Source organism: Leucopleurus acutus (assembly GCF_964270905.1).
Source record: "Leucopleurus acutus genome assembly, chromosome: 11".
In the NCBI taxonomy this organism is placed as follows: domain Eukaryota; kingdom Metazoa; phylum Chordata; class Mammalia; order Artiodactyla; family Delphinidae; genus Leucopleurus; species Leucopleurus acutus.
This window is the reverse complement of record NC_139152.1, coordinates 40890418-40914265: the sequence shown is the minus strand read 5'-3', so window position 1 is coordinate 40914265 and position 23848 is coordinate 40890418. Positions and strand designations below refer to the sequence as shown.

General features: G+C 42.6%; 1 protein-coding gene across 1 annotated transcript; it reads right to left on the bottom strand.

The window, feature by feature from the left end:
- On the bottom strand, positions 1-20133 carry TMBIM6 (transmembrane BAX inhibitor motif containing 6). The gene is made up of 10 exons (XM_082849988.1): positions 20060-20133; positions 7600-7687; positions 6885-6993; positions 4373-4493; positions 3097-3145; positions 2893-2990; positions 2611-2690; positions 2032-2132; positions 1265-1340; positions 1-133 (listed from the first exon to the last, which is right to left on the bottom strand). The coding sequence occupies exons 2-10, from the start codon at positions 7653-7655 to the stop codon at positions 110-112; spliced, it is 714 nt and encodes a 237-aa protein (XP_082706114.1). The 5' UTR covers positions 7656-7687; positions 20060-20133; the 3' UTR covers positions 1-109.
- Between the last annotated feature and the right edge of the window lie 3715 nt (positions 20134-23848).

Below are 23848 nucleotides of genomic sequence, written 5' to 3'. Positions count from 1 at the left end.
TTTTCTGATGCTTTTCATTATCACAGAACACGCCACCTGTAATGTGTGCAAAGAGGAAATGAGGGGCGAAGGGAGAGGAAGTCAAACTGGGGAAGGCTGGATGGTCATTTCACTTCTTCTCCTTCTTCTTATCCTAGAAATGGAGGAAAATTACCCAATTAACTTCTGGCATTGACATTTAAGCTAAAACTCTCGAGTCAGCCGATACCTCACTGCCTTTGGTTAGTGATTGGAAGGGATCCGGACAGTAAAAAGGGAGGAGAGATGCTCCTTCAGTATAGGAGGAACTAAATCTTAACCATCTTCTGCTGGTGGTCTCCCAAGTTGCTACAGACTTGACAAGAATAAAGGTTAAGCAGCTGTTCCCGTTGCTACCCCATGAGTAGCTAGGTGGGCTGCCTACCCACTCCTGGCTACTCACAACCACCACAGCTCAGATCCCAACCACTGAAGGCTGCAGACCAGCGGTGTACCCTAAAATAACTAAACGAGAGGCCAAGACCAAGCCAAGATCAACTTTCCATTAGGCCTGAGAAGAAAGCATAAATCCTCTGCATAAATCAGCATTCGAAATAATACAGTCCAGTTGGACTCTTCATTGCACTGGGGGAAGCCCAGGGTATCACTACATGGATGAAAAGGATGTTGTTTTGACTGAAACTGGAGGACCTGCTTGGTCCTCAGTCCAATCGCGGTACAGACCAGACAGAGGACCACCAATCCCATCTGGTCAACTGCTTCCATCACCACTGCACCGACTCACATTCCACCTTAAGTTCTGTAAAGAAAGGCCTGTGCTTTCATTTGTTCCCCTACTACTGGAATGGATGATGTCTGCCACTCACTAACCCTATATAGAATGCCTCTCTTGAAAAAAATTAAGACTAACAAATGGGTAAAACTGGCCTATTTCTAAAATATATATACAAAAGCTGGTGGTATTATATAAATCCTCTAGGATACCTTTTTGAGTCACAACTATCTTTACAGCCTTTAAATTCCTCATATAGATTGTTCCTTGTTGCCACTAAAGCTCTTTTCCTTTTGATACTAATCTCAGGGATTCATTTAAAAAAGAAAAAAAAAAAAGGATGATTTTTACTTGTTCCTTTTTCTCTGACAGCTAAAGACTTCTCGCTGAACTCTCACTCAGCGGCCTGCCTTACAGTTACCCTGGGCCCACAGTGTGAGCAAGTTCTCAAGCTTTAAGTACACATAGATGCTGAGCTCAGGAGCCAGTCTTTCACCTTTAGGTGGTGCTAACCTTCTCATTCATAGCCAGGATCATCATGAGTTTTCTGAAGAGAGTAACGAAATCTAAGAAGAGGTCAACGCAGTGCCTGAAAGAGAAGAACCAGGTCACAAACTGCACTTCCCACTTTCCTTTATCCACAAGCCCACAAAGGTGCAGCACACAGAAACACTGCCCCAACCCCAAGAGTCAACTTCACCAGCACTCCACCACCAACTAAGTAAAACTCTAGTGTCTGAGATCCTCTTCAACTCAGCGAAGCCATGGAGCACAGAGAAAAGAAAATTTAGACTCTGCAGAGGCCTAAGTCTGAACCCTGGAACTACCATTAACTAGTTGAGATTCTGAGAGGATTACTACATTAAAAAAATTATATGCATATCTTCTTCTCATTGTTAAAGGTTTAAAGAATACAACAGTATTAAGAGTAAAAGGTGAAAGATTCCTTTCCCTCTCCTCTGCCTAGAGGTAACCACTATTCAAAGTATGGATAATTAAATACATATTATTAGTCCAACTTTTAAAAATCTGATGTCTTTCAGGAATTGAGGGAAACGATGCTTTTTAGTGCACAGTTCCAAAACCATGGCTATCCGATCATGTATGCCCCTGTGGCCACAGAGGTCAGCCAGTGCCATCTGGGCCACTCTTATTCCTACCGATGTGGAAAGAAAGGGGAGTCAAGCAAAAGATCATCCCAGAGAATGAGAAAAGAGTCGTCGAATGGAAGAGTATGCCTCTCCGCTTCATACTCATTAAAGACCAGGTTTCACACTCACCAGATATAATCTTTATCTCCATTTTCAGCCTTTTCAATAATGAGCTGAGTATCAAAAAGGACAAAGCCACACATGACCACCAGTCCCACATACAGGTTTGCCTAACAAAAGAAGAATGAGATGAGGTTACCATGTGGTAGACATTGTAGAGAAAAAACAGCCATACCTCTTTCTGGCCCTTGGCCACTTCAAAGTACATCGAATGCTAACCCTACTGACATTAACATTCGTGGGAACTGAAGCCCACAGTGAAGACCATATTACTTCCCTAGGTACAATTCTGCACTTATTTTTTCAGGTCACTGGAAGAGCTTCCATCATTTTAACAAGGAGCCACTGCTGGACTGGCTTTAGAAAAATGATCTCTGAGCAAACCATCTCCACTGCAATGTCCAACCCCTGTTCAGTTTGTATTTCCACCTGTAGCAGAAGGCTCCGTCCTGGGAGGGTGAGTGGCGAGGCTTCAGGAGCACTGCCCCACAAAGATGAGAATTCCTAGTCTATCTTGGCTATAGGGGGTTAAGCAAGAAAAAGAAATGCAAGGTAAATGGCTGCTGCAAAGGTATATGCAAATCTCACCTGGAAAAGCCAAAAGGATCCGAAGAAAAGATTCCCCAGGGAAGACAAGAGCATCAGGCTCATGGCCGACATCAAGACACCTGTAAGAGAAGACGAAAAGCCATCTTGAGAAAAGCCAAAGCGAAGCAAAGCAATCCCATTAAGGCCATTCTTTACTTGCCCCCCAAAATGAAGGCTTTCAATTTCAACCCAACAGTCACAAGTTGGAGGCGAGGGGAAAGGTCCTAGTGAGAATTCTGGCTAAAGTGGAGACTCTCTCCCTATTTTCCAGTCCACACATACCTCCCAGAAAGAGGTAGCTACGGCGCCTGGCATAGAGTGCACTCAGGGTGAAGCAGGTGAAGATCATTGCTGTGCCCAGGAAGGCGGTGGGAAGGATGCTGTTAAGGGAAAAGACCATTGTATCAAGGGCTACAGGTATATATATAACCTATACTTAGAAGGTATATTTAGAAGGTATATTCATAAGACACTAGTAACAGTTACCTGGGGTTGATGGCAATGCACAAGTCCAGAGCAGGGCCCAGGCCAACTCCTAGAAAACAAAAAGCCGCAGAACACAGCATTAACACCAATTTCTGAAGAGGATTCTCATCCAAAAGCTGATCATCAATAGCATGGGCATGCCTACAGTCCTAGAAAACAACAAAACAAGTGGACTAACGTAATTAAATCTTTCTCTCTTCCATCCTTAACTGTTTTCCAGAGAACAAATACTCGACTGAGTTATTTATGGACAGACCTGCACAACTGTCCCCTTGGCTGAAAATCATAGATGACCCAGTAGGAATAGACATTAGGAAAAATGAAGCAGGCATGTCAAACATTTTCCAGCTAAATTATAAGGCTGCAAAACTCTGAAGAGCAGTGATGTGAGACTGTAATGTAGGCCAGATCAGGAATTAGATGAAAAGGATAGAGCAAAGCAGTGCCTTGTGGCCAACAACCTGTAGTCATGAAGGCTGACTCCCTCTGTAGAAGAAAAGGTCAGACCGGTTCTGCAGGTGGACACCTGCCAACAGGAGGGTGCAGCGGCAACCTGTTCCAGCTCCAACATCTCCTCTACTCTGGCTTTTCTCTCCTTCTGATAATCCCACCCCTTTAATACCTTCAAAAACTAGCTTTCCCTGATCTAAAAATCTTAATCTCTAAATCCCTTCCTTTCTACAATTTCTTCAACACTGTATAGATTAGACGCACTCAGAACGAGTTGTACTAACTCAAATGTTGCTTTGCAAATATTTTTACTATGTACCTTGAGACCTGTTTTCCTTAATGACAATTCTAGAAGATCTGCACTTTTAATTATTTTCTTGAGAATCAGCAAAGTGCCCTGTAGGATGGATCTCAATGTATGACTTTAATTAACTGTCCACAAGATTCAGAACAGATGCTCCTACGATAGTTGCCAGTGTGAGTTCAACTAAGTCAGATCCTTGGCCTAGTTTAGTCCCATGTCCACCATTAACAAGTTATGCTACCTAAGCTCTTAAACCTCATTCATTCAAGCACACAAATGCTTATTTTTGGATACAAAAGTAGAAGTCACAGACACTAGTCACAAACAGCCCTCTAAATGGGGAAGCAAGATGCACCTATATGAAATAAGAAAGCAATACAAGGCACACTCAAATACAAGACAGGATGGTACAGTGTGCCAGCTGGGGTGCATCTGAATAAATATATATCTTGGGCCTTAATCTAAAGAGATACTAAAAATACAGTGTCCCTCCCTCAAAATTCAACCAATCCCTTAACATACCTGTAAGGAAAGCAAATCCAGCAAGAAGTCCCAGCCTTTTTTGCTCAGTTTCATGGCTATGAGGTGTTGCCATCAGCCAAATCATCAACCCCAGGGAGCCCAAGGCAGACAGCAGGCCAGCCTGTCAGATCCAGTCAATCATTAAACACTTGAAAGTATCAAATTTATTTTGCAAGAGACCTTATTGGGTTCAAATATTCACCTGGACTTCCTAATATTTGCTTCTAACCTGGAGGCAGCAGAAAAGGCAGTGAGGGCTGAGGAGAAAAACCAGAAGCTTGAAGGACAAGGTCAGGACCATGGTGGATGCTGGAGGCAGTCCATCAACTGTAACTGCCCAAGTCAAATTATGAGTCTGACCCAAGAAACAGAAAAGATGAATCAAAGTGACAAGTGCTTGAAGCATATTCCAATCTGCAGAACAAGCAGGAATGACCTCTCTTTGATCACTTTAAAACACACACACACACACACACACACACAAATGTATATACACACACAGAGAAAAAACTGAATGATTGTGCTCCTCCCTCAAATTCATGTTTAAATCCTAACCCTCAATTTAATGGTATTTGGAGGTGGGGTCTTTGGAAGGTGATTAGATCATAAGGGTGGAGCCTTCACAAAGGGAGATTAGTGACCTTATAAAAGAGATCCCAGAGAGCTCCCCTGCCCCTTCTACCACGTGATGACACGGGAGAAGCTGGCCCTCACCACAGAACAAATCTGCCAGCATCTATCATGATCTTGGACTTCCCGGCCTCCCAAACTCTGAGAAACGTTTGTTGTTTAAGCCACCCAGTTTATGGTATTCTGTTATAGCAGCCAGAATGAACTAAGACAGAGAGTAAGAACCAAAATGTTAAGTTAATTTAGGATGATGGGATTATGGAGTTTTATATTTCCTTCTTATCACTAGTCTGTTTTCTAAATTCTCTACAATGAACATGCATTAGTTTTATAAGAAAAAAAATTTTGTTTTAAAGCAAGTGGGAAAAGTTACAAGCATTAGAGAGGAAAATCATCAAGGATGTATGTAGACACCAAAGTTTCTTCCTTCTTTTAAAGGTAGAGTCAATCCTCAGTTTTCACAGTAGTTCTGCTCTATACAGCCACTGTAAGCAATGAATCAGTGATACTGAACAAATGCTCCTGGAGGAAATAAAGGTTTAAGCTCTTTCGAGCCTCCTGTCACATTTTTATCAACTGGTCAATACAAAACCTTGTCGTATATGTCTTTTCTGTTTAAAGACACTTGGATATATACTGTCGACTCATCAACATAGAACTCGTGCCCAGCCGCACTGTAATTCATGCCTGAACAAAGCTTATCTAACACATGTATTTTCTCTACAAGGCACATCACAGTCTTGCACTTAGTAATACCACTCAGCACTTTTTAGCACTATGCCTGAGGCCATTTTAAACATCAAAATCACCAAGAAAAATTATAAAAATGCAGAAAATGTGGCACTAAATAGACTATGAAAAAGACACTTGTTTACAGTATGAGAGCTTGAAAGAAGGCAGTGTTGCCACATTCAACCTCAGCTAGAACATGGTGCAATGGACAGCTCGAATTTTTTGCCAATCTGTGTATGGCTGCAAAGGTCCACAAAAACACCATTAGAACTGATTTTAGGGTTACAAATGAATTTTGCTGAGTAGGTAAATCACAAATACGGAATCCATGAATAATGAGGATGACTATATTTCACTATATTACTTTAAAAAACAAACAAAACACAACCAGAAACCAAAAGGGCCACTTTTGCCTAAAAGGTAGAATATGTTTTAGTCTGAACTCGAGGGATCAAAGCCCTATCTCTGAGTGTCTAGAGCAATTTTTCACACAGCCTGTGCCAGGAGGTGCCTGAGCGTGGGGATGCCTGATCATGCCACTCCTCAGCAGTGCCAAATGCCAACAAAACTGCACCCCTGTACTTACACTAAAAAGGCCACTCCAAAAGGGACAAGCCTTGGTTAGTGAGCTTCAAACTTTTCGAGTATTCCTCAACCATCCCTTTCATTGCTTCTAGCCAAACTCAAACTCTCACTCAACAAAGGAAAATGAGTTTCTCAAAGAATAAAATGGGCCAAATCCTTAAAGGTCTCAACCCTGTCTCTCCTGATAATCATACAATCAGTGTTTTGTATCCAAGTACTACACAGTCATTCAGGCAAAAAAAGAGGAAGAAAAGATAAAAAGGTTACTGTGCAAAACCACCCCAGCACGCAGACCTCTCCCCAGTGGGTGGGGGTCTTGTGTGTCAGCAGCACACCGTTCAGTGTCAGGGTCAAAACATCCTGTTTTCAGTATCTAGAGAGGGCAGAGTTGGCAGAAAAATTAAATGGTTCTGCATGTCCTGATTTACAACTGGCTCTGGCTGGGTTCAGATCCCAAACTACTGAGAAGTATTAAGGAAGGACATAGGCTTGTACTACCCTGCTGAGCTAGTGTCTTCCTAATGCGATTTGGGCCACAGCAACTAGAGGAGAAAACTGCTCTTACCTGAATGAAATGGGTGACCACATGGACATAGGCCCCGGCAGCCGCCACAAACATACAGAGGGCAAAACTGGCATAGACCTTCTTCAGGTGCTGCTGCGTCGAGGGGGTTCTAGGAAACAATGTTAATAATGGCCATTACTCCAGGACCAATCTCATCTCTAAGCTAAGAATAATTTTCCTTCTTCTTCCCAGGGAATATGTGAAAGTTTTGGTACAATAAAAAAAGAATGCTTTGGGGGCTTCCCTGGTGGCGCAGCGGTTGAGAGTCCGCCTGCCGATGCAGGGGACATGGGTTCATGACCCGGTCCGGGAAGATCCCACATGCCGCGGAGCAGCTGGGCCCATGAGCCATGGCCGCTGAGCCTGCGCTCCGCAACGGGAGAGGCCACAACAGTGAGAGGCCCGCGTACCACAAAACAAAACCAAAAAAAGAATGCTTTGAAAACTAGGTTAACAAACAAAATCTTAAATGCTGAGGAAAGCCCCAATGCCCAAACTATGAACAATCATTACCCAAACTAAAATAACTAAATGGCTTTCCAGCGACCATACCGCAGCCCTTAGACTTTGGGTGCTTTTATCAGATCCTCTGGATTCTAGCAAAGTTAGTAATGTTAGTTCACACGTACAAAAGTTAATACACCAGGAGAAGGAAAAGAAACAAGATATAAAGGGAAATGTAATAAGAAAGTACAGTTAAGGTCAAAGCACTTACATGTGGGAAAATTTAAGGAGTGCATCAAAGTTGATCTTCCGATCAAATATGTTCATGATGCTAGATTCTGTGGGACACAGCCTCCACTCTGTGGAATCAAGGAAATAAGAAAAGTTATTTTAAACATACAAGGACACACAAAATAACAAACAACTTTCTTATGAAAAACAGCAAACATACAAGTTTGGAAAAATGAAAGTTATATCTAAAATCCCACTGCCCTAACACCACCATTTGCATTTTTATATATTTCCTTCTAGAATACATTTGCAATCATACGCAACCATTTTAAAGGGGACAGAGGAACCCATCTTCTTCTCCCCAAACTGTTTCATTACTAGCATTTGATTTCTATTCTTTCAGAAGATAACCTGCCCCTTTAACATCTTTTTTTTTTTTTCCTTCGGTACGTGGGCCTCTCACTGTTGTGGCCTCTCCCATTGTGGAGCCCAGGATCTGGACACACAGGCTCAGAGGCCATGGCTCACGGGCCTAGCCGCTCCGTGGCATGTGGGATCTTCCCGGACCGGGGCACGAACCCGTGTCCGCTGCATCAGCAGGCGGATGCTCAACCACTGCACCACCAGGGAAGCCCCATCCTGCCCCTTTAAAAGACAGTTTGTTTCTTTGAGAAATTCTCTATTAGCAAGCTAGTTAAAGGGACCCAGTCTTACTGGAACATAAGGCAACTTGTCATTTTTTCAAGATGCCAGAGAATTCCCTCAGCAAAGGCACAGAAGTTTAAAGATAAAGAAAAAAAATTATAAAGCTGGATCTGACCCTAGGGCTTGCATTTTTTAAATATACATTTAGAAACTTTCCACCCAATGCAATTTAGAACTGAACTGTAAGGGAGCCACAGTTTTAAAAAGAGGAAAGTTCCTCCATGAAAAAGAAATCTGTGCAGAGAGAATTTTTTAAAACACAATCTCAGAACCTTTCTTACAGAAGAGTGGGAATAGTACAAGGAATTTCTGCACACTTCACCCAGATTTCCTAAATGTTAGTGTGTCACCATATCTGCTTTATCCCCCCCCATATAGCAATATATGGAGACCTTTTCCTAACTATGCAAGACACAATGCCTCTTTACATGTAAACACTTCAGTATGTATATCCTGAAAACAGTGATCAAAATCAGTAAATTAACAATACAATACCATTACCTAATTTACAGACCTTATTCAGATCTTGTCAACTGTCCCAAGTGTCAGAAAGGGCATTTTAAAACTGAACTACAACCAGGTTACATTACATCAATACCATAAAGTCAGGATCTTAAGTTTTGCTCTCTCCCCTATCTCACATGCAATCCTAAATAAACACATTTAACCTACAGAACTAAAAATCTAATCAAGAGCTTTCATCCTTCCTAAATATCAATCCTCCAGATTTTATTAGACCCATAATACCCATTCATTTCAAATCAGCCAAAAACAGGGGAGAGGAGGGGATTAAAGCTAAGTTGTTTCAAAGACAGGCCTACTACTCACACCCATTCTATCAGCACCTAGCCAAAACTCAGCAAAATTAATCCAGGCAATAAAAGTAACAATCACCAAAATGACTTCCCGAGGAATTCTGGGCCAATGGAAAGATGCCATCCTTAGAGTTCACAAGCATCACTACCGCGTGTTTCCTGAGGCTCTCTCTCATATATGGAACAATTACAATGGCTGGCTTGCTTTCTCTGATTTCCTCTTTCCTTTCTCACCAACATCCCTACTCACCTCAATTGTATTGTTAGTTTTGTTCTTAAGGATAGATACAGTGAGAAGCTGCAGAACCTACTAAAGCTGTTCCTCTCACCTCTAAGTCATGGGGTTCTGGGCCCTCTTGATCTAGATGGTGCAATGGTTGCAGGCTTTTGCACGGCCAACCAAAGCCTTCCATAACCATGATGAATCCGTCCTCTAGAGAACACACTTACAGGATGGCAGAATCCAGCACCTGGAAAGTGTCTTTGTTTAAAGCTTCCATTAACAGCCTTAATGACATCCCTAGACAGAACTTGCAACAGCACTGAAGCAACCTTCAGAGCCAAGTTTCTCAGTATTCACAACAAAGCTAGAGTGCCTCTTGCTTCCAATTTCAAGAGTTGAAGTGTGTGTGGGGGTGTGTGTGTGTTAAATCCGCAAATACCCTGGGGATTATTAGTCAGAAAGGGGCAACACTCTGTAACCAGACCCCAATGAATGGAAACTGTGTGAGGGGAGAATGTCAGTTTGCTCTCTGGCATTTCCCAGGGGGTACTGACTGTCTCTCTTACAACTGCTGATGGAAAACCCAAAACCATCAAAGGTTGTGAGGGTTGGGACAGAGGTATCAAATATGAATTTCTCCATGATTTAGTGCCTTGCAATTTAAAATCATTAAAAAATTAATTAAAACCAGTTTTCCAACATTACTACCAACTCTAAAATTTAAGTGAAATATGTAATCACCAAATTTTTTAGATGCAAAGGTACACAGCAATTTTAGTAGCAGCAGCTTCATGGGGAAAAATGCAATAAAGTATACATTTAATAAATATGATATGATGTATATATGACATAATTTCAGAACTGTTAAAATTAGAGGAGAAAAAAGTTAGGTCTTAGAATCAAGGAAATATATGACAGTTTGCTCTCAGTCTGTTCTAGACAGACAAGAACTAACATACAGATAAGTAATGAGTTAAAACTGTTCTTAGGGCTTCCCTGGTGGCGCAGTGGTTGAGAGTCCGCCTACCGATGCAGGGGACACAGGTTCGTGCCCCGGTCCAGGAAGATCCCACATGCCGCGCAGTGGCTGGGCCCGTGAGCCATGGCCGCTGAGCCTGAGCGTCCGGAGCCTGTGCTCCGCAACGGGAGAGGCCACAACAGTGAGAGGTCCGCGTAACACAAAAAAACCAAAACAAAACAAAAAAAACTGTTCTTATAACTTTTGCCAGATAGACTAAACTTACCAGTTTTCTATCTTAGCCTCAACTACTTGTGCTCAGAAGCTGTAGAGAAAACGTATCTACGTTTCAATGGTTCATATGCAAACTCAGCTGAACAAGATTAAATTGCATTCATAACTCAAAAATAGCAGCTCCCATGCCAAAAGTATTTTCAGTCCCAGGGACAGACAGCTCTCAACAGGGCTTGAAGTATTCAAAACCATTAACCAAGTAACTCGGCTAACATTCCAGAGGGGCCTCCATAGTTAAGCGAAAATCTCGGTTTTAAAAAAAAAGTACAGGGAATTCCCTGGCAGTCCAGTGGTTGGGACTCCTCATTTTCACTGCCGAGTGCCCAGGTTCAGTCCCTGGTCAAGGAACTAGGATCCTGCAAGCCGTGCAGCACGGCCAAAAAAATAAACAAAATAAATGTAAAAGTACATTAAAATGATAAATTTTATGTTATATATATTTTACCAAAATAAAGGGGAAACGTATACTACAAGTTACTCAAAAATTATTCATTATAGGACTCCCCCTAACATACACTGAAGCCCATTACGGAACGGATACCAGCAATAGTCTGTCTCACCCTGGACCCCAACTCATACAGAGTTCTATACTCAAATCTAAAACAGGGAGGTGGACAGTGCCTCAGAGACCCATGGGAAATTTGCCTGCACTGCATTTGTAAATGAGAAGTAAATGTTCAGGTGTTACATAACCAAATTCCTTTAATTTAGTTTAGAGACTCATTTTATGCCTTCATCCTTTGAAAGGCAGGATACCAAAACTTGTCAAAATTTGTCATGCATATATTGCTCAAGCTTTGTTGGAAGTGTCACCATCCGTGGTTCCCCAGGCCAGCCTCTCTGCCAGAGCCACCCGAAAACAAAACAAAAAACGTATTGCACAATAGGACTTCCCTGGTGGCGAAGTGGATAAGAATCCCCCTGCCAATGCAGGGGCCACGGGTTTGAGCACTGGTCTGGGAAGATCCCACATGCCATGGAGCAACTAAGCCCGGGCGCCACAACTACTGAGCCTGCGCTCTAGAACCCGCGCGCCACAACTACTGGAGCCCATGCACCTAGCGCCCGTGCTCCACAACAAGAGAAGCCACCACAAGAAGCACACACACCGCAACAAGGAGTAGCCCCAGCTAGCCACAACTAGAGAAAGCCCGCGTGAAGCAACGAAGACCCAATGCTGCCAGAAAAACAAAAACAAAAAAACCCTTACTGCATAGGTTTATCAAGATAGAAAAACTCAAGTAAACACATTGTTCTGAGTTAGGTATTCCTGGAGTCTGCTTTTGTTTGAGGAGGGAAGGGCAGCAGGGGCAGGTAGGAGGAGACAGATATTCTTATCAATTAACATCTTTGTCTTCTTACATATTGTTAAATCTCTTGTTGTTTTCTAAGAATCTTCCTTACCCATGTCCTAAAACAAAATATTATCAACAGCCAAGCCTTAAATTAAAAAAAAAAAAAAATTCTCCTCAATCTTATTCCAACACCTACTAAGTACAATGTATATCAAACATGGCCAAGTGGCCAAAAGCTATGCAAAACAATCATGCATTTAGTATTCATTTTTAAAAAATCCTTGCCTTTAACAAAGAAAAGCTTGCTGACTCCTGGATCCAGCCGAGAAGCTGCCTCAGTGTGTACAATTTAACAACATTAAACCAACCAAAGAAACATTGTTCACACATTTAATTAAACATTCAGTGCACGAATTATATGATTCTTCATTCCTGTTGTAGTAATTCAACCATCTTGAATCCTGTTCCCACACCCCCAAAAGGGACCAAATTGATACTTGAGAGAAGAAAAATCTCATGTGGTTAAACAAAAAAAGGTGGTGGTGGTGGGGGGGGGGGGAATTGTAATTTTTTTTAGTAGTTCTTTCTACTGAATAGTTTGTAGACTCTACAACCATGTCCCCAGCATACTGGTTAAGAGCACAGCCTGCTGCGTTTGAATCTTGGCTACTTCCTTAGCTGTGTGACGGAGCAAGTTTCTGGCACTTAACCTCACTGTGCTTCAGTTTCCTCATTTGTAAAATAATAACACTTAATATTCCCTACTTCATATGGATGAGGACTAAGAGAGATAATACAACGTGCTAAGACTAGTGCTTCATGCTAATAATAGTGCTTCATGCTAAGAACAGTGCTTCATACATAAGACCAGCTCAATATATTAACCATTGTTTTTACTAGTGTAATTCATTACTCTCATGTCCTCAGTGCACGATTTTCCCCCTTTTCTTAAATTTTTGTTGTTGTTTATAATCATTTAATGAATGTTCCAAACACATCCTTCACAGGCTACAGGTGATGATTTTCCCTTTTAGAAGTCTAGTTTTAGGGACTTCCCTGGCAGTCCAGTGGTTAAGACTTCACCTTCCACTTCCAATGGAGGGGGTAAGGGTTCAATCCCTAGTCCGGGAGCTAAGATCCCACATGCCTAGTGGCCAAAAAACCAAAACATAAAACAGAAGCAATATTGTAACAAATTCAATAAAGACTTTAAAAATGGTCCATATTAAAAAAAAAATCTAGTTTTAGAAGACATTTATCATAGGCCTAATTTACATATGCTCTGTATTTTAATTTTTTAAATGTATTATTCAAGAATTAGAAATGAAAAAGGAGGGGCTTCCCTGGTGGCGCAGTGGTTGAGAGTCTGCCCTGCCGATGCAGGGGACACGGGTTCGTGCCCTGGTCTGGGAAGATCCCACATGCCGCGGAGCGGCTAGGCCCGTGAGCCATGGCTGCTGAGCCTGCGCTGTGCAACAGGAGAGGCCGCAACAGTGAGAGGCCCGCAAAAAAAAAAAAAAAAAAAAAAAGAAAGAAAGAAAAAGGAGAAGTAACAACTGACACTGCAGAAATACAAAGGATCATGAGAGATTACTACAAGCAACTATATATCAATAAAATGGACAACCTGGAAGAAATGGACAAATTCTTAGAAAAGCACAACCTCTGAGAATGAACCAGGAAGAAACAGAAAATAGAAACAGACCAATCACAAGCACTGAAACTGATTAAAAATCTTCCAACAAACAAAAGCCCAGGACCAGATGGCTACACAAGCAAATTCTAACAAACATTTACAGAAGAGCTAACACCTATCCTTCTCAAACTCTTCCAAAATACAGCAGAGTAAGGAACACTCCCAAACTCATCCTACAAGGCCACCATCACCCTGATACCAAAACCAGAAAAAGATGTCACAAAGAAAAGAAACTACAGGCCAATATCACTGATGAACATAGATGCAAAAATCCTCAACAAAATACTAGCAATCAGAATCCAACAGCACATTAAAAGGATCATACACCATGAGCAACTGGGGTTTATCCCAAGAATGCAAGGATTCTTCAGTATACACAAATCAATCAAGGTGATACACCACATTAACAAAGTGAAGGAAAAAAACCATATGTCATCTCAATAGATGCAGAAAAAGCTTTTGACAAAATTCAACACCCACTTATGATAAAAACCCTCCAGAAAGTAGGCATAGAGGGAACTTACCTCAACATAATAAAGGCCATATATGACAAACCTACAGCCAACACCGTTCTCAATGGTGAGAAACGGAAACCATTTCCTCTAAGAGCAGGAACAAGACAAGGTTGTTCACTCTCACCACTATTATTCAACACAGTTTTGGAAGTTTTAGCCACAGCAATCAGAGAAGAAAATGAAATAAAAGGAATCCAAATTGGAAAAGAAGGAGTAACGGTGCCACTGTTTGCAGATGACAAGATACTATACATAGAGAATCCTAAAGATGCTACCAGAAAACTACCAGAGCTAATCAATGAATTTGGTAAAGTAGCAGGATACAAAATTAATGCACAGAGATCTCATGCATTCCTGTACAATAATGATGAAAAATCTGAAAGAGAAATTAAGGAAACCCTCCCATTTACCACTGCAACAAAAAGAATAAAATACCTTGGAATAAACCTACCTAAGGAGACAAAAGACCTGGATGCAGAAAACTGTAAGACACTGATGAAAAAAATTAAAGATGATACAAACAGATGGAGAGACATACCATGTTCTTGGATTGGAAGAATCAACACTGAAAATGACTATACTACCCAAAACAATCTACAGATTCAATGCAATCCCTATCAAACTACCAATGGCATTTTTCACAGAACTAGAACAAAAAATTTCACCATTTGTATGGAAACACAAAAGACCCCGAATAGCCAAAGCAATCTTGAGAAAGAAAAACAGAGCTGGAGGAATCAGGCTCCCAGACTTTGGACTATACTACAAAGCTACAGTAATCAAGACAGTATGGTACTGGCACAAAAACAGAAATATAGATCAATGGAACAGGATAGAAAGTCCAGAGATAAACCCATGCACATATGGTCACCTTATTTTTGATAAAGGAGGCAAGAATATACAATGGAGAAAAGACAGCCTCTTCAATAAGTGGTGCTGGGAAAACTGGACAGCTACATTTATGAATGAAATTAGAACACTCCCTAACACCATACACAAAAGTAAACTCAAAATGGATTAAAGACCTAAATGTAAGGCCAGACATTATAAAACTCTTAGAGGAAATCATAGGCAGAACGCTCTATGACATAAATCACAGCAAGATCCTTTTTGACCCACCTCCTAGAGAAATGGAAATAAAAACAAAGACAAATGGGACCTAATGAAACTTCAAAGCTTTTGCACAGCAAAGGAAACCATAAACAAGACGAAAAGACAACCCTCAGAATGGGACAAAATATGTACAAATGAAGCAACTGACAAAGGATTAATCTCCAAAATTTACAAGCAGCTCATGCAGCTCAATATCAAAAAAACAAACAACCCAATCCAAAAATGGGCAGAAGACCTAAATAGGCATTTCTCCAAAGAAGATATACAAATTGCCAACAAACACATGAAAGGATGCTCAACATCACTAATCATTAGAGTAATGCAAATCAAAACTACAGTGAGGTATCACCTCACACCAGCCAGAATGGCCATCAAAAAATCTACAAACAATAAATGCTGGAGAGGGTGTGGAGAAAAGGGAACCTTCTTGCACTGTTGGTGGAAATGTAAACTGATACAGCCACTATGGAAAACAGTATGAAGGTTCCTTAAAAAACTAAAAATAGAACTACCATACGACCCAGCAACCCCACTACTGGGCATATACCCAGAGAAAACCATAATTCAAAAAGAGTCATGTACCATAATGTTCACTGCAGCACTATTTACAATGGCCGGGACATGGAAGCAACCTAAGTGTCCATCGATGGATGAATGGATAAAGAAGTTGTGGCACATTTATACAATGGAATATTACTCAGCCATAAAAAAGAAACGAAATTGAGTTATTTGTAGTGAGGTGGATAGGCCTAGAGTCTGTCACACAGAGTGAAGTAAGTCAGAAAGAGAAAAACAAATACTGTATGCTAACACATGTAAATGGAACTAAAAAAAAAAAACTGGTTCTGAAGAACCTAGGGGCAGGACAGGAATAAAGACGCAGACGTAGAAAATGGACTTGAGGACACAGGGAGGGGGAAGGGTAAGCTGGGAAAAGTGAGAGAGTGGCATGGACATATATACACTACCAAATGTAAAACAGATAGCTACTGCGAAGCAGCCACATAGCAGAGGGAGATCAGCTCAGTGCTTTGTGACCACCTAGAGGGGTGGGATAGGGAGGGTGGGAGGGAGATGCAAGAGGGAGGAGATATGGGGATATATGTGTATGTATAGCTGATTCACTTTGTTATAAAACAGAAACAAACCATTGTAAAGCAATTATACTCCAATAAAGATGTTAAAAATATATATATATATAATTGAATCACTAACTCACAGCTAGCTACATCCTGAAGGCATAATATTTACCCAAATGAGAGAGTAAAATTAAATGGGGGGGGAGGGGGAGTCTAAGAAAATTATAAACTGGAATTTGAAGGAACCTGGTAAATCTTACTACTGATTAAAATGACTTTTGTTTAAATGGCATGCCTCTCCTCTGGCACATTTACACTGTACCTCCTGTCCCCCAGGACCACAAAGGTGTTTTGAGACAGCCTAATGACCACTAAGTGATAATGTGATGTGGCAGAGAATTTGATGAAGTAAATGTTTATTAGCTTGATGCTTTCCTTGCAACCCCTAGGAGGTAGGTCAGTTTGGTTTCAGGAAATCCAAGAAATTCTGTCTCGACTAGGGCTGGGCTTTGATTGTCCTAGATTTGGACTCTAGATGTCCCAGCCCATCCCTTAACTTGAACCAAAATCCCTGGATTAGGTAACCCTGAATCTCTAGGAGGCTGCCTCAGAACCAAACCAGTAACTGGAGATGGAATGCCTACTTCCTTCAATAAATTATTATTATTTTTTGCATCAAACTGACACGCTTTGCTGAATCTCCCTCTCTATAAGCACAACTGTTTGACAGACACTGAATCGCAGAACGGTCCCAATGTCCTAATACATAATCATCCTCCAGTATAAACCAGCAATCCCTGCCCAATAAAACCATATTCAGCCCAAATGAGAGTAGACATAGATTAGGACAAACAGCACACCCACTCAGCCCTCATCCTTGAAGTCCTTTTTTTCCCAAGTGTTTTGGATTCCAGTTAATTGTTCAGGAACTTTTCTCACACTTTTCCCTGTAAGCACCCCCCACACTTAAGTCTCTAGAGTAAATCTAGACCCCCATCATCTAATCAAGTGTTGCGACCACAAATCAACATTCCCCCGCTGGCTCAGAGAGGAGCCTACCTTAATAGAGGGCCACTGAAGTGGCCCTAAAAACCAGTCTCTACAGTTTTTCTCTCCTTGGTTTGAATACTGGTTTTGAAAACAAAAATGAGTATGTATAATATAAAAGCTACTTCATGAAATTTGGTTAGAAACTCTAGAGGAAAACAAGGTGGAGTAAAAGACACTTCTAGCGGATTCTACGGCCAAGTCAAAGTAGCAAAGGAAAATTTAGCAGGATAGTGCCTCAAGAGAATATTCAGTGTCTTCCCAGAAGAGACTAATACCCTTGGGTAGTTTATGAAATAAAGTGAAACTCTTCAGGCTAGCAATAGTACCTTTTATAACAATACCACTGACTGCATTTATATGAAATTAAACAAATTTCAAAGTGTTTTATTATATACACTATTCCCTTTGACCATCACACACATGAAGAAAGGGCAAGAATGATTAGTCCCACTTTAAAGTTTAAAAAGTAAGTTCAAAAAGGCAGCATAATAGTGGCACGAGCACTCGATTTGGAGTCACAAGTCCTGCCATATTCTACCACATAACTTTGGGGAAATCATTTTACCTAAGGTCATCTAGGCTTCCTCATCTGGAAGGATGATTAGCTAACACCTGCTCTACTAAGCTCAATGAATGCCGATAAGAAAATCTGTGTGAAATTATTGTAAAGTGCTAAACACTTTACAATGGACATTAAATGGACATTAGTACTGACCAACATCAGAAAGTTGAAATAGTAGAGCCACGGACTTCCCTGGTGGCGCAGTGGTCAGGAATCCGCCTGCCAATGCAGGGGACACGGATTCGAGCCCTGGTCCGGGAAGATCCAACATGCCGCAGAGCAACTACTGAAGCCCGCGCGCCTAGAGCCCGTGCTCCGCAACAAGAGAAGCCACCGCAAGGAGAAGCCCGCGCACGGCAACGAAGAATAGCCCCCGCTCGCCACGACTAGAGAAAGCCCACGCGCAGCAACGAACACCCCTAATGCAGCCACAAATAAATAAATAAATAATTATTATTTTTTTAAATAGTAGAGCCAGAATCAGGTTAGGGGTCTTCTGACCTCTCAACCCTGGTGCTCTTTCTACTATTACACCCTACAGCTGAAAAGCAAGTTTTCCTATAGTTTCAGCTATAGGTCAAGAGAAATTGTAAAACAACAAACATATGTTGATTCCTATTATACTTTTCTGCATTTTTCAGCATTTCTACAGTAAGTACGAACCATATGCATAAATCAAGAAAAGACGTGGAAATGCTGACCAAATATCTGGATTAATTTTACCTTTCCTATTCTTTAGGAGAGTGAGACTTCACTGGATCAATACTGGGGAAGGGAGAGAAGGGAAGAAAGAGGGTACTAAGCCAGGTTTCCACAACAAAATGAATAATGGAAGAAGGAAACTCTGAATCCAAATTACAGACTGCATTTCTCAAGGATTCAACCATTCTGACCCCACTGGAGGAAATGGCAGAGAATCTAAATGTCAACATACTCTTGAAGCCAGGCCAAAAAAAAAAATTAGACAAGGAGGAATAATAAAACACCAAAGAGGGTAAATCAAATAATTACAGAAATGTGTTTGCAGAAGCTGTAAGAAATGTAGTTATGAAACTTTTATCTTTCTTGAACTTAATTCTTAAACTACACATACAACCAAAAGATAAACTTGAAATAAATAAGTAACTAGAAAAGCCCATTCGCCACTAACCTTTAACCTTGAAATTTTTGTCTATGTTTCAGGCACAGTCAGCTCTTCTACGTGATTACACATTCACAAGTTAACTATTACTGGAACAGAGACTCAAGTTCAGAAAGGTTTTTGTTGTTGTTTGGTCAATGAAAGGCTCATGCGGCAGGCAATGCAACCTGGGCTGGCACCGGGCTGCAATTCCTCACTTAATAAACACATAAAAATACCACAGCTCCAGCAAGTACGTCCAAGAAAAAAAGAAAAACAACCGCCCAACGACGCCTTTCCTGAGCGGACTTTGAGAAAGACGCCCACAAGGCCCAGGACCAAGCAAAGCTAAAGCCACCTCACCTGTCCAAAGGTAACCAATCAGACCAGAGCGGGGCCGCCCTGGGGGCCTGGCAAGCCAGGCCTGGCCCGGGTCTCTCCTCACCTCCCGCCTCTGCTGTTGGCTTCCAAGTAACTAAGGAGCCTCGCGGGTCACAGAGGAGTGTGACATCACCCGCCCCGCCGTGACAGGGCAGCCTGCCGGACCAGGCCCTCCTGAGTCCCAGCCCCCGCCGCTCACCCAAATGGGGCCCGGTCAAGAGGACCCCCAGCAGGCCAGGGATCTGTCGGGTGGGGCGGCGATGACCACAAACCCGTAAGGTTTCGCTTTCATTCTCCTCGGAAGGAAGGTGCGGGGGACGTGCCCTGAATTCAAGGGATCGAGGCTGGGCCTGGGCCGTCTACACCGGGCGGAGGAGGAGGAGGGACGCGCAATGGGGAGGGAGAAAGAAGGCCAAGAAGGAGCCTTCGCTAGCGCTAGCATGCAGAATCCGCGCCTTGGACTCGTCCCCGCCCCTCCCCCGCTCCGGTACGGTTGCGCAGGCGCGGTAGTAGTTCTCGTTTTCCTCCCCTCCGCGCCTAGCTTTCCGGAGTCCAGTTGTCGACCAGGGCCCACTTTCCCCAGGATGCAGTCAGTCCGAAAACGGAGACTACTCCCACTCTTGCTCAAGCAACAACTGCTAACCCTCTTTCCATTTCTCACTCCCGGCTTGCGCAGTCCTAGCTTCAGACGTACCTTCTGACCCGCCGCTCAGGAGCCCAGACAGCTCTCCTACCACCGGATGTGCTTCTGACTCTCCCAGGGTCCGCTCCGGACTCTTTACCTCGCGTCCGCCCCTCGAGGGAAGCCCCGCCCCCGCGTTCCGCTTAAGGCAAGTCCTCATTGGCCGTTGGTTGCATTTCTGCCTTTCCATTGGCTGTACGTGCATAAACAATGGCTGCTTACTTCCGAGCCATTTGCTTGACGCCCGTGTCGACCGCCAACCAGCGTCGTAGCGAAAGATATCCGCCTTCTTCCCTCATAGTAAGAAAGGGTCGCGGTCCAAAGCCGCCTCTAGTGGACAAAAAGAAGAGGGGCAGGCCCCACCCAAGACACAGAGCAAGTAATTCAGCCTCCAATACGCGCGGTGGGATAGCACCGCGAAGTCCCGGGATTCTGGTCATGGACTGTTAAAGGGGGAAAGAGATTCAGAGAACACCTATAAAAGCGCTCTCACAAGGGCCAATTTACCGTGAATCTAGTGAAGCCGGGCTCAGCGCATTCTCCAGGAACTCGAGGAGGAATTAGCAGCCCCATTCCTGCATCGGACGCACGGACCTCACCCTGGAAATCACACTCTAAGCCTAAGTGCTGGCCCTGGGGTCTTGGGTGGGGCCAGCGGGTTGCAAGGACCACCTCTCCATCCACCTTGCTTGGGGGAGGTGGGTATTAGTGCAGTGGGTGGGAGGGGAACGAGTGTGGCTATCTGGCTGAGCTGCTCTGGCAGCCCTGAAGAAACTAAGCCAAGGAAAATCAAAGGACTGGAGCTCCCCGAGGACAAGAAGCAAGAACTTATAGTAAGGAGTTCTGAGACAGATTTAAAAAAAAAAGTTTCTGCACTATCAATTTTTTTCAAAAACTTTTTTTTGCTAATTTATCTGTCTAGTATCGCTTAATATCTTATAAAAATAATACAACATGGTCATACGAAGAGGCAAAGAGTATGCAGCCAAAAAAAGTAGAAAAAGATAAAAAAGCGTATAGTGGTTGACAGGCAATTTAGTAATAATAATGTGGGTTTTTTGAATTGTGTTATGTTTGTGGTTTTGTCAGCATTTTAAAATCTGTAATGATTTCTTATGCTAAATAAATATTGACTTTATTACATAATTTTGTATTCTTTTTCTTAAATACAGCCTTATAATTGTAGATGTTTGGGACTGCACAAAACATAGATCCACCCCTGCCCCTCATTTTACAAATAAGGAAACAGGCCCATGGACAGAAAATGTTCTGGCAAAATAAGAGAAGAAATTTAGATTAAGCATTTGATCAGTGAAGATCAAATCAGAATGCAGGATTTAGGAAACTGCTTTCTAGAAGGATAGAATAGCTTTTATTTTGGCCGCATCTCCCCGACCAGGGATGGAACCCAGAACCCGGGCCCTCAGCAGTGAAAGCGTGCAGTCCTAACCACTGGACCGCCAGGGAAATCCCTAGAAGCCTAGAATAACTATCTTTTCAGTAAAGAATACAAATAGACAGGGTATGATTCTCAGTACACAAATGCAGATATGCAATAAACATTTTATTTTCTATAGTGCAACCTAATGTTTACTCTGAACCTTATTCCACTGGAGTGGGAGAAAATACATTAAGTCTTCCTTGAGGTTTCTCTCCCTACCCCACCCTAATTTCTGCCACATTTCTGGGGCTAAGGTGCTTGGGAACAGGGCCTATCTGGTTCCTGGTCATCAATTCACACAGGTTGCTGCAGGAGTTTTTACCTTTGTACTGATGTGGCCCTTTCAGGTACAGCAGTAGCTATTTCCTTGCCATACTTAAGCCACAAGAAATCTTTTGTCAAGCTAATATTGAATTCTCCACCTAGAACAAGAGGTTGCTAAGAGTTTGGCCTGTACAGTGTTGACTGACATAGTTTATTCATTCATTGATGACATAGATTATTCCCTCCATTTCTGACTCAGGGTCTCTCATGAGGTTGCAATCAGATGTCAGCCAAGGATGCAGTTATCCAAAGGCTTGACTGGACCTAGAGGAATTACTTCCAAGGTATGGCTGACAAGTTGGTGCTGGCTATTGGTAGGAGACCTTAGATGCTCTCCAAATGGGCTCCTCCACAGGGCTGTTTGAGTGTCCTCACAGCATGAGGGCTGACTTCTCCCAGAGTGAGCAATCCCAGTGACAGAACTAGGTGGAAGCTCTTTTTACAACTTATCTTCACAAGTTGCAATCACTTATAATAATACCCTTATTCCCAGACCCCTGTCCTGGGTCTTGTGCCTCAGAGGGCCTCATGCTTTGGAAGGCCTTCCTGGAAATTTTCTAAGTCTCCCTCATGTGCCTGGGACCAACCTGGGCCAGTAGTGCCATCAAGGCTCAGCCCAGACCAGGTCCTGCTGAGCCCTTTTCCCAATTTCTCCCCTTCATGGGGTTCTCCAATTCCAGGATGCCCGAGGAACTCTGAAACTCATGCCTGTGGCATTATCCCAAGGCCCTGTGATCAGGTCTCAACTCCAAGAGGGCATCCTGGTGAGCTGATCACTCGTGCTAGCCAGCACAGTATTTCTTTTGTGGAATCGCATGAGATTGGGTCTCCAGGATCATGCTGACATGCCTACTTGGGGGTCAGACAGAAGAAGAGCTCAGGCCTCTGGGCTACCAACAGTCTTCTACTAACCTTTGGGCTTGAGTGGTATGTATGGGTCCCTGTATTGATCCTCTCCTGTCAGTGTTCTGACTGTGGAGCTGTGTGTGGTCCACAGCACCAGAGGACAACAGAATGACAGCCGGCATCTTTTATCCTGTACATCACTACACTCAAGCCACTCCCACCCCCACCCCCTGCCCACCCCACCACTGGCACCCAGGGCAGTCACTCCATCTCCTCCAAAGACTCTGGGACGTATGTCAGGCAGTGCTCTGGGAGTAGCCCCCGCTTCCTCCTCCAAGATCACTTCTGGTTGCTTTTGAGACTGGCGCTCCACAGTGCCAACAGGCCCTTCCCAACTAATGTCCTCTTTTTCTTCTGAATGCTGTGGTGATACAATGTTCTTACCCATGTCAGTCTTAAGTGATGCCAAAGGAGACATTTCCTCTTGCTCTATCCATGATCTGTGGAAGGTAAGGATGTCGTTAACATCGAAAGAGATCACAGTCTGGGAATGCTGTGATTATGGTTTAAAGAGTATAAGAGACGATATGATTAGAAGAGGTGTTTTTCTATGCTTATGGTATAAAATTCTGAATGAAAATTTAACATGACCATAAAACAAATTGTTGTTCAAATTTTCTTGCATATTCTGGGTAAGACTTGCATTTGTGGTCACCATAAACAAAGCACAGTAATAATTTTTGAGAGAGTCATGGGTGACATGTGGATAACGTGGTGTCATGGGTAATGATATAATCTGGAGAAAACAAATAGTATAAGGGAACTACAGGAACAAGAATATCTATATTGTTTCACTATAAACAGAGTACAAAGACCTTGGCATTGCATTAACAGTGTTACTAAACAACCCAATCAAAAAATGGGCAGAAGATCTAAAGAGACATTTCTCTAAAGACATACAGATAGCCAAAAAGCACATGAAAAGATGCTCAACAATTTTAATTATTAGAGAAATGCAAATCAAGACTATGATGAGATATCACCTCATGCTGGTCAAAATGGCCATCATCAAAAAGTCTACAAACAGGGCTTCCCTGGTGGTGCAGTGGTTAAGAATCAGCCTGCCAATGCAGAGGATACGAGTTCAATCACTGGTCCGGGAAGATTCCACAGGCCGCGGAGCAACTAAG

What these genes read in the sequence shown, in the direction of transcription:
- TMBIM6 (XM_082849988.1), bottom strand. Translation starts at nt 7,655, where the DNA reads ATGAACATATTTGATCGGAAGATCAACTTTGATGCACTCCTTAAATTT. An exon ending in TGGATTTGCTTTCCTTACAG is followed by an intron (nt 3,146 to 4,372) that starts GTATGTTAAGGG and finishes TTTGTTTTCTAG; the next exon opens with GAGTTGGCCTGGGCCCTGCT. An exon ending in TGCATTGCCATCAACCCCAG is followed by an intron (nt 2,991 to 3,096) that starts GTAACTGTTACT and finishes TTCCCTTAACAG; the next exon opens with CATCCTTCCCACCGCCTTCC.